A 16,452-nucleotide genomic window follows, 5' to 3' on the forward strand; every position below is an offset into this window, starting at 1 on the left:
GACGCATTATACAGCTGTACCGAGTGCATGGGAGTGATAGAAAGAAGAGGTCTAGTTTCCATGGCGTTACTATAGTAAACGTTATTAACAATGTTTTATAGGGGAACATTTACTACCATATATTTTAAAGAATCTGGTTGGTGCTGTAAAGTATAAGTCTGTTCCCAATAATAGGATAGCGATCCTTGTTTACTATCGAGTGTTACTTTCTTACTTGCTGTGGTTTGTTAGTGTGTAAGCATAGAAAACTGACTGCAATGCATCATTGGCAAAAAAATGTTTGGGTTTCGATTCCACGGGTGTATATAGCATAACAAATTGCTCAGATTCATTAAATACCCGCCGAGATATTTTTCGCTGAATGCCACTGTTCTTTGTTATTTTACTGAACGTCAGAAATACCGCAACCGAAATTAGCGATTTTTGACAGCTGTCATTACTATTAGAAGTATCAAAAGAAAGATATTGAGTTTAATTAAATACAAATTTATTTATCCGACATGGTACAATAAAGTTATGCATGTATATAATATCGGAAATGAAAAATGCAACAACAGCGAAACTGAACAAACACAAGAATATTCTCAAACACGTTCTACTCTGTGGATTTTTTTTTTTCGTTCATACTTCTATCTTAGAAACATTTCTTTCAATAAGTCAACGGAGGAAGTCCTGTGTTTTTCGCGAAATTTCGCCGTAAAGAGTGTGTGTGTTTTTCTTATGGAAAAGTCACATCGGGCCATCTGCTGAGCCCACCGAGAGGAATCGAGCTCCTAATTTTAGCGTTATAAACCCGTAGACTTACTGCTGTACTGGCGGGGCCGTCGTAAAGAGAAACGCTTCTGTTCTTAATAAATAAACGTTTTCTCAGATTAAAATGTTCAACATTGCAAAAAAATGAATAAATTTCCTGTTATGTACTCTTGAAAATAAATGTAGAATGTTACAGATAGACAAATATTTGGAATATATATGTTGTGTATGTGTACGTATTATTTAATTAATGCAATGATATTTCTACTAAACTTGAGCACCTACAATTTAACATACATCTCTTCATAACACTAGTCTGTAAATTAATAGAATTGTGATGAGTAATATCTGGATAATAATAAAATCCACAATTGAATTAAATTTATGATTAGGGACAACCCCTCATTCTCAGCTTAAAATAATTAATTTTCTTCACTGAGAAATAAAACTATTGCGTCATCTCACCCTGTAGCTACAACTGTCAAAAAACTAGCCAATTACTTTTGTTCGTTTAAACGTAATATATGCAAGGTACAAAAATAAAAAAAAACTGTGAAGTCTAACGTTCTTTATTTAAACGTGTTTAGTTTTTGCTCTTCCGCAAACACATTTTGGACACATTCCGTTCACAATAAAAAGGTTGAAATTATGCAAAAGATATGGAATGATAAAACTAATTAGTTTTAAAAATAATAATCCGAACCTAAGAGTAAATAATTAAAACGCTAAAGGTTGAAACTGTTATATATACGTACTCACATTGGAATAATTGTTTTGTCAAATGTTTAAGTTAGCAAAGCATAAAACTGTTTTGGATCTGAGAAATTCGAAAGAACATTCATGTAAAATAATATTTCTTCTGCATGGAAAACTCACGTTCAGTAAAGAATAGAAAACATAAAAGGTTTAGCCTCTAATAGTGTATGTAACAATATGTGTTGAAGGTAACAATCAGTAAGGGCTGATCCAATCGAAGAAAGCAAACAATCGTTACAACAGAGTCCAAAATCACATTAACAGTATTGTGCTCCTGAGCTGAGTCTGCAAAAACAGCTTTGGTACAGAGCGAAAGGCCTCGTCAGCAATGTATTTATAGTAGATATTTTGAGCTTGATGTATTGTTATACACATTTCTTTCTCAAAGGTTCATATTAATAGTACTTATATGAGTTTGCTTGTTTTTAAAAGTTTTTTTTTTCCTTGCAAGTGGAAACAGCTTTAATTACATAACCGAGTTATCCCTAGCGCAGTATCATTTCAGTAATTCTCCCTGTGTTTTAGTCGAAGGTTTGTGGGTTTATAACATTATAAATTGAGTTTTGATTCCTGCAATGGGAAGAGCAAAGATAACTATTTTTATACCTTCGCACTTAAGAAAAAACATTTATGCAATTTTGAGTTTTCAATCCTTTTGTATATGTCTGTCTTTTAACGTTATTTAAAACTAATCTTTGACGGTTAGTAGTTGAGAAGCAAGAAGCTGTATTACCTTCGTTTCACTTTTCTTCAGTGTAAACACCTAATTAAAACCACAGTAACAAGTTTATTTTTATGTCTGTTTGATTCTTAAGGGGGAGACTTCTCTTATCCGATTGAATATTTTGATTCTAATTAATTATAAACTTTAGTGTACTCCTATATTAGTTCACGACATCTGTTTTTGCTGTTGTGGTTTGTTTAGTAATTCTTCTCACAATTCTGGAACTAGGAAGATCAAATTTGATAGAAGGACTTGTGCGGCCAGGGAGTATTTACTTCTGTATTTTGTGTTGACTCTCTTCCAAGGGAGGGCAAAATGCGCTCAGAAGAAATCATTCGTTAACAAAGCCAACAATGAAATAGAAAACTAATAAAAAATTCATAAAAAGAGAATTGAGGAAACTTCTGTAATGTTTGTTTGTTTTTAATTTCACACAAAGCTACACCAGGGTCTATCTGCGCTATCCGTCCCTAATTTAGCAGTGAATGACTAAAGGGAAGGCAAGTTAGACATCACCACCCACCGTCAACTCTTGGGCTAATCTTTTAACATATTAGTGAGATTGACCGTCATATTATGACGCCCCCACAGCTGAAGGGGCGAGCATGTGTGGTATGACGGGAATTCGAACCCGCAACCCTCAGATTACGAGCCGAGTGCCTTAACAACCTGGCCATGCTGGGCCCGTAAGTTCTGTAATAACTCGACGACTTAAAACTCAAACACGTTGTATTTTTGTATTTGATTTTCCCGTTCTTTAGATTCTTGACATGTTTTTTAATGTTTCTGACACTTTTATCACACTTAACAACAACAATCTAGATCACAACCACTTTTTAAAAAATAACTATTTTGTAAAAAGACAACCAAAACTTCTCTTCGCCCACCTTTTCCGTTAGCATTCCAACAGTCACTACAAACATATCAGAACACAATATTTCAACGCCAGTTACCGTACCAGAAATTAAAACGAATTTACGAACCATAGAAAACAACGCCTCGGTGAAGACAAAATACCTAACACGGTCCTCAAACATGTCTCTCCAATTCTACTAGAACATTCCAACAGTCTATTCAAGTTCCATCTCTTTCAGGATACCTCTCCAGCATGTGTAAAGAAGCAACAATTAAGCCTATCCATAGAAATGGATAGAATTCCAAAAACCCTAAAGACCAATAAGCTTATTAAATTGTAGAGGTAAACTTATGGGAAAAAACAATCACCACCGGGTTATTATGGTTATCAGAGAGCAACAATTTACTGTCAGAAATACAAAATACTGGAAAAAAGAATAGCCAAGGATCAGATCAAGCTAATTGAATCTACCTTTAACGGATTTAATACACAACAAGCAACAGAATCACCTCTCCTAGACTTACAAAAAACATTTGATACCATATGGAACAAAGGCATAAATTATAAACTACTTTAGTATAAAATTAATCATAACTTATACCAAATGGATAGTCAATTTCGCCTAAAATCGTAAGTCAAAGTAAAACGTAATAACATAAGACCCCAAACACTTATCTTTAATGCCAGAGTACACAGGAATCAGTCCTTAGTCCTTTCTTATAAAAAGTATTCATTAAAGATTTTCCACAAGTCGAAACACCTCTCACATTTGCGTCTTAGTATGCTGACAATAGCATAACGTGAAGAATTTCTAGAGACCTGATGTTAGCAACTTTGAAACCATAAAGATTCTTAAACAAAATTATCACATGGTACAACAAACGATATATAATTCTTAACTCAACAGAAATACAAGCTATATATTTCACAAAAAGCTAAACAAAAGTACAAACTTTAAAAAAAAGCTAAAACTCATCATTAATGACTCTATTATCCCCCTCTCGAAAAACGTTAAATTTCGAGGCATGACGTTGAAAAACAATCTTACCTGACGCTCACACTTTACAACTTTATAAGCTGTATAGAAGACGTATTGTAGAACAAGGAAGCAAGATAACATGTAACATGAACAAATTAACAACTATTAGCACTACAAACCCTCCCTTTTTATACATCTGTAAAATACGTGGAGAAAAATTACAAAACCGCCAATTTGTTATCATCTAATTTTCAATTAGAAGTTCGATTATGGCATGAGAATATTTTGGAGGTTTTCAGGATTTCTGAACTGGACTCTAGAATCGGTTTTTGTGTTGCTGGTCTCTTTCGGGATTCCGGAGTATCGTATTTGGTACTGTAATTGCCTTACTCACAAAATAACGGGACCACACATAGCAGCACATGTGTGAAGAAAATACACAAAGATTTCCTAACAGGGCTTATTTTCGATTACAGTAGCCAGATGTATTTGATAATCTTGATCGGAACATTGTGGCCTCTGTGAATCTTGATGATGGGGCTTAGAACACTAAGATGGGACGTAGTTAAAGAATATTTAACTGCTTATTTTTCAGGGAAAAGTCTGTAAATAAAATTAGATCTTCTAAATGCTTAAAAAGCTGTTAGAATTCTTTTTATATTTCATTTTCAGTATAAGTATTGAAAATATGTGTTTTTTTAAATTAAAGTAAAGATTAAAATAACTTTAGTGTTCAATTTGTAATTAACAGGTGTTTTATTTGTGACTTATTCAAAATAAGCTGCCATTTTAAAATAGCCTTCGTCCACTTTGATCTACAAAACACACATTAGTTAATTATTTCTTAGTAAAAATGTATATTTTAACATTTTGGTAATTAGCATAACAGTAAGCACAAATAATGTGTGTGTGTGTGAAAAATGTCTTTATCGTTGAATAGTTAAAACCCATGAAGTTAAAACACATATATTAATGTGAGTTTTCTGTGATATTTAAACCCTAACTAGTGAAGTTTATTTATTGATAGTGTATTATTTCTTGTTATCCTGTCATATTTTCTAGACGTTTGTGGTCATCAGTAAAGGAAAAGATATCTTTCGGTTCAGTGCCACGAACGTACTTTGGATCTTGAGTCCTTTCAATCCCATCCGTCGAGTCGCTATCTATGTGCTCGTCCATCCTGTATTTAGCTTTTTGGTCATTATTACCATTCTAATTAACTGCATCCTCATGACTCTGCCCTCTAATGAAAAAATAGAACAATCCGAGTAAGTAACCTTTTTGTGGTTTTCTTTTTCATAACAGTCTGTTCTAATGTTCAAATACATAAGTATTTTTGTACGTATCTTAGGCTTTAGAAATCATAAATAGGGTGATATTATTGTTCTCTTAAGTCACATATAATGGATTTAAAATGCTGCGGGAATATATTTCCTCAATATAATAACAATGAAATGTAAATGCATCTTAATATTGATGTCTAAGGTCATCCCTTAAGTAATGCCCGATTTTAGGTTCAGAAAAAAAGAAAGGATTTCAAACACTTTTAGTGTTATTTAATCAATAATGTATGTTACATTATTATTAACTACTTCCTACAAACGATTCACAAGCTTCTGAATGCCACTTCTATAAAATACTTGGGGTTTGGAGGAAAAGAATGTTGAGAGGGTAGTTTTGACATCTTCATGTGTTCCAAGCTCTTTTCCATCAAGATAGTTCTGCAAACTTTGGAACAGATAATAATCAGATGGGGCAAGGTTTGGAGAATATGGAGGATGTCTACGTTTTTCCCAGTCCAGCTCTTCAATCTTTTCAGATGTGATCCTTGCTGTATGGGGTCGTGCATTATCCTGGTGTAACACAACAACTTTACGACTGATCAAAGCAGGCTTCTTTTCTTTCAGTGCAACATTCAAGCGGTATAACTGTTGATAATAGAAGTTTGATGTTGTCGTTGCATTGCGTGGCAGCAACTCAAAGTGGATCACATCAACAATATCCCACACGACGCTTAATAAGACTTTCGTAGGGTGGAGGTCCATTTTGGGTTGTGCTTTAGCCAGGTTACCTGCACTGAGACATTGTCTGTGGCGCTTAACATTTTTGTAAAATATCCATTTTTCACTTCCAGTCACTAACCTGTCCAAAAAGGGTGAGTGACGTTCATGAGAATGCAGTGAAGTGCAAATGTCCACTCTTGCTTTAAGGTTGGCTTCTATCAAATCATGGGGACTCTTTTCCAAGTTTTGACACCTTTTCAAACTGTCGCAGATGATGGTGAACTGTTGAATGGGTTGAATTAAGCTGTTACAGCACAATCTTCAAGTGCAGCGAGCAGCAAGTCATCATTAAACTCAACAAGACGACCTGAACGTGGCGCGTCACTTAAGCTGTAGTCACTTGATCTGAACTTCTGAAACCACCTTCGACATTTTCTTTCATTGAGAGGCTCCACACCATAAACACCTTGAATGTTTTGTGTAGTTTCTGCTGCACTATTGCCTTTTTTAAACTCATAAAGCATTACGTGCCTAATGTGCTCCACAGACACATCCATCTTCATAATGGTTAATTTGATTAATAATCTAAAAAAGTGGAGTTGGGTTAGTTTTTTTTACTTGTCTGAACATTTTTATACACGTCCTACTATATATTTTAGTCATTAAAGCCTTCTACAAGGACAGAAATGATGATGCACTTTCTGTATTAAATTTTCGGACAAAAATTCGGTGACCCGATATATGCTATCTTTTAAAATCGTATGAACTTTCATGAAACATCTATTAAATTTTTTTATGTTTAGAAATGAAATCTTTCAGCATTTTGTGTTTGTTATCCATTGTTTGTCTTTTATTCTAGAATAATCTTCACTACAATCTACACTGTAGAATCTGTGGTAAAGGTGACTGCTCGCGGTTTTATACTAGAACGTTTTACATATCTTCGAGATCCCTGGAACTGGTTGGATTTTATCGTGATAACATTAGCGTAAGTTAAATAATCACGGGAAATTTGTTTTTGGTTTTAGTGTTTTGAGATCAAAGTTGTGTATGTATATTCGTTATGGTTATTTTCCACAACTTTAAACATTTTGAAAAGTGGATTAACACATAGTAGTAAAAACATTAAAATTCTGCCACATTCGCAATTTTCAGATTAAAATATTTTCATTGCTAACTATATGTATTTGTATGTATGTGAGTCTACAAACACACACACACACGCACACTGATTTATAATACGATAACCAAGTGTGCTCATTTAGAACTAATAGTAATTATAAATACGACTTTAATAATTATAAATCAATACAAGTGATTATAAATCAATACAATTAAATGAATTCATTTAATAACTAAATTAAGTTCGATTCAATAGCACGATTTGCATTCAATTTTCACAATACTAATGAAATGAAGTTGTAATTATAACATCAAAAGTTATGAATTGTTATGTATTTACCTGCTTATTTAAACATGAATATATACGTAATACCTCCTTAGTATTGAAAAAAAAACTGAAAGCATATTTTATCAAGTCATACTAAGAGATATAAAGATTGTGCATGAATTATCAACTCATTTAATGCTTTGCATTAGACATTAAAGTTATAAAAAGTCACAAATTCGCAACTTTCAGATTAATTTAAAGTATTTTCAATGTTTAATTGACTGTTTTTATTCACTTCGGGCTGAAGTTTTTCTTTTTTTAGAATATTGTTATCTAATAAGCCAAGCTTTCTTGAGAGTTTATCATCATAAAAATTGACAAGAGAGAAAATAAAGTGAACAATAACGAGACATCGAGAATTCTATGGTTTTAAAAATAAAAAGAAAAAAAGTCCGCGTTTGTTTCATTCTTCTTGACTTTAATTTACTCTGATATCAAAGTAAAGGTTTAACTTTAGAACTAGATTATATTTCTTTCCTCCTAAAATGAAGAAAATAGTTATTATAAGGTATCATATTAATATTTTCTAATTGTTTAATCATTTTTAAAGGTACCTGACAATGGGAGTTGAATTAGGTAATCTGAGTGCCCTCAGGACGTTTCGTGTACTTAGAGCCTTAAAAACAGTAGCCATTGTTCCAGGTAAAAATTTATCTCTTTTATTTTATATTTTGTTTAAGTCAAGTTTATATTTTCCAAACTCGTATCTCCAGCAAATGAAATATTATTCAATTAAAACCATTTTCTTAGGAAGTGCGTTTCTTTGAAATGTTATTAAATATTTCGAGTAAAAAACATCATATTTAATAGCAATATTTGTGTGATGCAATATTACAATAAAATTTACAATAAATTAAATCACATCGTTATTGGCATATAATACAAAATATAGCTGATATGCTTCATGATATTATCAGGTTCACTGATTTCTATTAATTGTAATAGGATAGGATATGCATGATAAAATATTTTTTAAAGAATAAATTCTCAATCTCAATAAAATCCCAATTCCCTGACTCTGAGTTGTGAGAAACACAATGAAAATAACTTTTATTTATTTCACAAGATACAAACAAACTGAGTGTATTCAGAGAGGATAGTACCTTTATTAGCAGTTGAGAACTCTCAGAAAGTTCCGTGAAAAAAATATTTTTAGTCCTTCAACGTTGAGAAAACAACGAAATATATATATATATACATATATAAGTATACAAAAAATAAGTTAAAAATCATAAAATGGGAATGGGAGCCCCAGAAAATAAGAAAACAGGGTAGAAATTGGTCAGATAACATTAAAACACTTGATGGTTTTTGACATAGTGCAATTTTAAAATGAATGTGGCAGTCGTCCATCCATCCCCACTTCAGTATTTTTTATAACTTGGTAATTGGTTACACTAAATGAAAAGTGTATATCGCTAATTTTCTTTGTTGTAAACTTTATTTCAGCAACCAAATACAGATACATTTATGTAATCAAATTAATGTGACTCTAACGAAATGCATGGCATAATAAGAGTGTGTTTGTATGTGTGTGTGTGGGAAGGGTAATATCGAAAGTCAGAGAGGAAACTCTAGCAATCATTGTAACTATCTGAATGGTAAGGGGTAGGCCAACAGAAGAGTATCAAACCGCTAATTTATGAAAGTTTTAAGTTTGTTGAGTATTTAGAAAGAATTATATACTGATAAAATTCAAATCTATAATATGGTTAAGTTTCAAACTAAAACACGAAGTAAGAACAGGCGTAACGTTATACATTAGATATATGTATAACTCTAACTGCAGAATACTGGTTAAGAAGTTGCAAAGTTCCTTTTGTCTTAGTTACCTATTGAACTGAGCCATTCAACTGGAGTATCATGGAAAATATTTCTGTAAAGTAGAGCATCCTATGTAGAGGTGGACATTAATCTTTTCCACTGGCAGATAAATTGATATCTTAAGAATGCATCATTGCTTATTTTTCTAATTAAATGACAGACAGTGATTAATGTAATAGATGATTAGTGATGACGAGAAAACCCACTTGTAGAGAAATATATAAGAAGTAGATGCACCCTTAAAGGTATGATATTATACACTTGTATATTATGGGTTTGCTTTCTCACTTAACTCCTTCTCTAAAGCTCGATTTTAATTATAATAAGTAAAATGCTAGTTTCTTCTTTTAACAAGTAAAATAGTCTTCTATATTTAGCAATTTTGTGAAATTAACTAGATCTTTAGAAGTCTCTTAACACGTTTTTCAGAGTTTACTATCTGATAAACATGCTGTTTTTTGGACTTGCCAATATCGATAAAATTCCCATGTATAAAAGAACGACTGTTTTCATTGTTTTACATTATATCTAGTCTTTATTATTCTTTGAACTAAGTAGTTTTCAAAAATTCAAATTTATTTCGTAACACATTTTCTATCGAAATGTCTTATTATTTTGTGGATCGTATTCATTACCTTAAGGGAAATTCGATCACCTGAAAATACCACAAATGTACCAAGTAGTTATGTTAACATTTTTCATTCCCATTTGTAACGACTGATATATATTTTATTATATTAACAAATTTCAAAACTTTATTGGTTTAATCAACTTATAAATCGTAACTATAGGAATCACTATTTCTCCTTTGACTACTTCGTACAGATGAAAGATTGTAGAGTAATTTAGGAGAAGGCCAATAGAACTTTCAATAGACGTCTGCCAACAGAAATAGAAACCAAACATTTGTTCTAAAGCCTTAATGCGGGTGGACAACGACACATAATAGTGGTAATTTTGACTCATATAACTTAAAAAGAAATTTGCGAAATTAGTTTCTCGAAAAAAAAAAGAACAAAAAAGGGCCGGTTATTTATACATCAGCATATTTTCTCATAATTCTCATACGAATATTACCTTGGTTATGTATAGTAGTAGCTAGGAGCCACAACCATGACAAAACACTAATCTGCCTCAATATCCTCAAAATTTGTTTTAAACTAGCCTTGGAGACCACGGCATAACCATATTTGATAATTGCTGTAAGATTCTCTGCCGTTTGATAATGCCAATATTAGTTTTGGGTAATAAAGTTTTATAATTGTGATTAATTACGAAAAGCAGTTGAAAAGTATGAATATTCTGGTCATCTAAACCTGTATAGAAGAAACACTCGTTCTACATGTCGTGTTCGTCACTGTCTATGACGTAATGGCCGTCTGTCGTGATGGCCTAACGCACCTTCTCTGATGACGTAATTGCATGGCATCAGCACTTTCTGATCTAGCTTGGTGGAACTATAATGTCATCGTTTCCGGTGATATCCTCGTCTGTACCTGGCCTGGCGTGGCCAGGTGGCTAAGGCATTCTACTCGTAATGCGAGGGTTGCGGGTTCGAATCCCTATCGCACCAAAGATGCTAGCCCTCTCAGCCGTGGAACTTTATAATGTCACGATCAATCCCACTATTCATTGGTAAAAGAGTAGTCCAAGAGTTGTCGGTGGGTGATGATGACTAGCTGCCTTCCCTCTAGTCTTACACTACTAAATTGGGGACGGCTAACGTAGTTAGCCCTCGTGTAGTTTTGCGCGAAATTCAAAACAAACAAACAAATAAACGTTTTGGAGGAAGAGGTCAAATGCACCTGACCCTCCAGGGTATTCCACATAATTACCCAAATACAAACACAGAGCTCCCCGCTAGTACAGCGGTATGTCTCCGGATTTACAACGCTAAAATCAGGGGTTCGATTCCCCTCAGTGGGCTGAGCAGATAGCCCGATGTGGCTTTGCTATAAGAGAAAGCGAAGCGAACGATGATCTCTGGAAAAACACAAACACTTACGTCCTGCCTTCATGAGCGTAACGAAATTTGGCGTTTGTTGAAGCGAAGCGAACGATGATCTCTGGAAAGCCACAGAAAACCTAAAATCCGATATAGTTTAAAACGGCTTACGTTCTGCCTTTATACACCCCCACGGCTGGGAGGGCGAGCATGTTTAGCGCGACGCGGGCGCGAACCCGCGACCCTCGGATCACGAGTCGCACGCCTTACGCGCTCGGCCATGCTAGGCCAAAAAGCTAATCGAGATATAAATGCGCTATCCATTTATAATTTTGATGAGATAGAATATCGAGAAGGTTAGCTAGTCAACACCTACCACCGCCATCTTTTGAGCTACAGATTGCTAATGAAAAGTAGTATTTACTGTGACATAATAACATATATACACTGACGAAAGGAAGAGTTCGTTTGGTGATAGGATGTGAACCAGTGACTATTAATTTGTGAATCGAAAAGCCTAAACACCAGACTATGTTAGAACCATAGCAGTTAATTAATTAAAAAAAAATTGGTGAGACATATCTAGGCACTTGAAATTGTTTGCGGTAAACACGGGAAGAAACATGTATATTATTCCATATTCGATTCAGTATTTGGATTTGGAGATTATAAAATAGGCATACATATCAACATGTTTACTAATCACAAAATAAATAATTCAATAGTGTATTTTGTTTATTCGTTTTTTAAATGAAATTTTGAATTTTACACATAAATGTTAGGATGGTGATTCAAATGTTTGTGATACGATTACTGTTAGCACCAATTATATAGAGAACCTTGTGTGGGTTTGCAAAAGCCTTCGTTTAAGGACTTTGTACTTTAGTTGGACTAGTTGTTAGATAAGGTAACTTTAATGTTAGTATTGACAGTATAGTATTAGTAGTCAGTTGGCACATACTAAACTTTCCCACAGTTTATTCAATCGTATACTGGAAAAACAAAATATAAAATTTTTGTTGAGTTATGTATATACACGCACACACACAGGATGAGTCAAAAGTCCTAATTTTTCCAGTTATTGTGAAGTAGGTGTAAAATATCGAAAATTACCAAACATACGATGTTAGTCATATTTGAGGCAAATTATTTCCTGAATTGGTGTCATGATATAAAGGTTAAATCAGATTTAATGAAATGCCATCTCAGAAATTACCAGTCTGACGTAAAATGTGTCAGTAGAATTGTTGTAGCAATTGAATGATTTTGATATGATGACCCTTATATTATGACATCATGTCAGGCAACAAACAGCCTCATTGTGCCTAAGCAGATCAATATTTCACACCTACTTCACAACAATAAGGAAAGTCGGGACTTTTAACTCGCGCTGTATACATATACAGTGTAGTTCGTGACCTCAATCATGTATTATAACTCTATACGCTACTTTTTGTGGCGTTAATTGACGAATTGTATCATGATATAATTGTTTTTATAACTAGCATTGCTCTGTGTTTGAGGCTATTTCAAGTCTATAACTTACAAGAAGTTTTTGTGTTAAACATTCATTGTTTAACAAGCTAAATTGGCTTTAATCTTAGTTTTTCCTTTGTTGCAACAAAATCTCTGTCTTCATTGTTACTTGTGTGAAGACTGCTTCAGATAAACTAGCTTACATTTAGCTTTAGGTTACTTTTTTTCTTTTTCTTGCTTGAATGTTAGTGCATAAAACATCATTCTTACAGTCTTATGTTTATTTGTTTTATAGTAATTCTGCTGTCCTTGGCTTGTACATTTTTAACTCCATAAATTTTGAAGAAAATATACTTTTTACATCATTTGTAAAAGCACCACCAACTTTAAAAACTATTTACTGAAGTCTTGCAAGTATTTTGTGTCTGTTTTCAGTGTTTTTTCATTGCTTAAATGTAGCATCTTAATTAACATATTTCAACTTCCCAGTCAACACAGTCTCAATCATGAAAATTATTTTTATGTTGCTATTAGTAATTTGTATTTTATTTGAAATCATTATTGTTAGAGTTAATAGTCTATCCACAGTTTTGGCCAGTGGGGAAACTTCTTCCTAAAGAAATGCCTTGATAAGCAGCATATGCAAACTGCAAGGTAAAGACAGAGATTTAATTTTGACAATTAATTTATACTGTTATAAAAAAAGAAAAGAAGCATAACATATAGCTTTTTAAAATTTTATATTCATCACATTGTATTTGAAATTTATTACTTTAAATTTAATTCAATGGCCTTAATCAGTAATTAATATTTGAGAGGTACAGAGCTATAACAAATATACATTCATTTTTGAAATTTTCAGAAAGAGTAAAAGTAATATGTTTTCTTTATATATACTTCATTTGTTTGTTTATTTTTGAATTTCGTGCAAAGCTACATGTAATTTATCTGTGTTAGCCATCCCTAATTTAGCAGTGTAAGACTAGAGGAAAGGCAGCTAGTCATCACCACCCACTGCCAATTCTTGAGCTACTATTTTACCAATGAATAGTAGGGTTAACCATAACATTATAATGTCCTCATGGTTGAAAGAGAGAACATGTTGTTTGGAGTGATGCAGATTCAAACCTGCAACCCTCAGATTACAAGTTGAGTGCCCTAAACACCAGGCCATTCTGGGCCCATCTTTACAAATAAAAAGGTTTTCTTCTTTATTTTGGCCTACAATATTTTCTTTAGAACATATTGAGGTAAAGATATTACTTTCATTTCAACATAATTTAAGTCAAAGAAAGGTGATAAGATTTTATTTTATGGCATCTTAACCAAGTCCATTATCCTGTAACTTCTTAGATACCTGGAAAACCCATTTATTATTGCCATCATAAATTCTGCTATTTCTCTGGTACACCACCAGCTTATGGAGTTATCTTCATCTCTGATCAGTATTAGAAGGAATGGTAGAGATATCCAGTTACTGATCCTTTGGTTGCCATCTCGAGACACTTGATGTACAATCTGACTTCAAAGCTCGTCCAGTATCTTATGGAATTGATCAATAAAAAAATTCATTTTAATACTGACAAGTGAAATAAATTATTATATAACTCAGAAATACTTCATGTTAAGATACTCTCATTCCCAACAGAACTATCCTTTATACTTGTAGTTTCTATCAGATGTATGAAATGTTTATGTTTCATATTAATAAAACATTTTATAATGTTTTGTGTTGATCAGAGATAAAATAAGGTTTTCTTATATAATAAATTCACTGATATCCATCAACAATTATATATGCAAGCAATTCCATATATCATACATTTTTTCTTTTCACTCTATCAACTTTATCATTTAAATAGGTAAGTAATTCCTTATGTAAAAAAGACTTGTATTCTTATCTCGACATCTAATATATCCAGCAAACCATTTTGAAAAAAACTTATATTCTTCCTTTCATGCATTTGGTTTTGGTAGTATTTTAACCCATTAACTGCTGATTTGGTGGATAGAATATGGTCCGCCTCTGGCAGTTGAATGCAAATGTGCGGTTGTACAGCTTGCATAAATTCTGTGCATGCTTAAAGCAGCTGTAGTCAATCAGTTAAAGAAACATAAGTGTATTTACAAAAAAACTATTATATTATATATTCAAAAACTTAAAATTTTCTGTGCTCTTTATATCTTTATGAATAATTTGTATTTGCTTAAAATTTTCTCAAAACATAACCTACAACTAATATTAAAGAAGTTTCTGTTTTTCTTCTTCTTTATTTGTTTGTATATTTAGTGTTGTATTTATTTGTTGATAGGCTTGTTAAAGATGAGATTTTACTTCTAAACAGTCTTGTAAACAGTGCTCAGTTTGTTAATTACTGAGTTGTTATTTCCTAGGTCTGAAAACCATTGTTGGTGCAGTGATAGAATCTGTAAAGAACCTGAAAGATGTGATTATTCTGACAGTCTTTTCATTGTCTGTTTATGCCTTATTGGGATTACAAATATATATGGGTGTTCTAACTCAAAAATGTGTTGAAATTCCACCTGCCAACTTATCTCACGCAGAATATGCAATTTTTGTAAGTAATGAAAGTAAGTAGACTATTTTTCAGTATTTAATTCATATCTTATATGTAATGACTAATAGTGTAATGGTACATAATACCAAAATTATATGAATAGCATGTCATAATCACTTTATACAGTACATGTAGCATATTAAGTATCACATTAACATAAATAAAACGTTTTCTTATATTCTTTCTTACATACAAAAGTGTAGAGATCTCTTATTGAGTGAACATATTTTTTCATTTCTTCCATATTTAAAAATATAATAAAAATGAACTTAATAGTATTTATTGTTAAGTAAAAAAGAAACATTAATTGCATGCACTAATATTATGCATTCTACTGCTGTAGAGTAATGCAGCATACATAAGTTAATAATTTCCAGCCTATTCTGTATACAAGTTTCTCAGAGATTATTTAAAGTTAAATGAATATTGCATATAAGAAATTTAAGTTGCTTATAGTCTAAGAAGTAAATTTAAGCTTTCTGTACTTTAAACCTGTATATTATCATGGTTTTATCATAATACTTTTATAAAGAACACAGGGGTTCCCAACCTTTTGGCACTAGCGACATGAAAATGTAATTGATGAAATAAAATTAATGTTATCCCAAGCTACTTCTAACAAGGCTACGCAACTACCCCTGCCAAGGCTTTGCGACCCACCGGTTGGGAACCCCTGGTCTAAGAAGTAAATTTAAGCTTTCTGTACTTTAAACCTGTATATTATCATGGTTTTATCATAATACTTTTATACAGAACAGTTGTAATCTAATGTGATAGGAACTTACCATAACCAAAATTATGTGCCTTAAAAATAATATAAATGTGTAAATATGAGCTTACTGTTTAAGGGATACTATTTCATTCATAGTTGTTGACAATTTTTAATTTACTAATTGTGCATGACAAAACCATTTATTAGTTTCTTCTTGTGTTCATAAAGCATTCATTGTCATGCTTAAAAGATTATATGGTAACCTAAATTTAATTACAAATTAGCTATTGTTTTTATTGTTATTATTAGGTTCTGCTCACAGTTATTCTTCATCTTGTGTTTCAGCTTCTAATCTTCTGTATTCTGCAACGGGAGTTCTAACAAAAGCTGTATGT

General features: G+C 32.5%; 1 protein-coding gene across 1 annotated transcript in view; it reads left to right on the top strand.

Annotated features, from left to right (window-relative positions):
- The window catches only part of LOC143249469 (sodium channel protein para-like), a 182,529-nt gene that overhangs the window by 56,662 nt on the left and 109,415 nt on the right, over positions 1 to 16,452 (top strand). Inside the window, exons 3-6 of the mRNA XM_076499372.1 lie at positions 5,131 to 5,336; positions 6,931 to 7,059; positions 8,072 to 8,163; positions 15,161 to 15,358. Of these exons, the coding sequence (XP_076355487.1) occupies positions 5,131 to 5,336; positions 6,931 to 7,059; positions 8,072 to 8,163; positions 15,161 to 15,358 (625 nt within the window). The remainder of the gene's footprint in view (positions 1 to 5,130; positions 5,337 to 6,930; positions 7,060 to 8,071; positions 8,164 to 15,160; positions 15,359 to 16,452) is intronic.

The sequence above is a fragment of the Tachypleus tridentatus genome, chromosome 4 (genome assembly GCF_004210375.1).
Source record: "Tachypleus tridentatus isolate NWPU-2018 chromosome 4, ASM421037v1, whole genome shotgun sequence".
Lineage (NCBI taxonomy): Eukaryota > Metazoa > Arthropoda > Merostomata > Xiphosura > Limulidae > Tachypleus > Tachypleus tridentatus.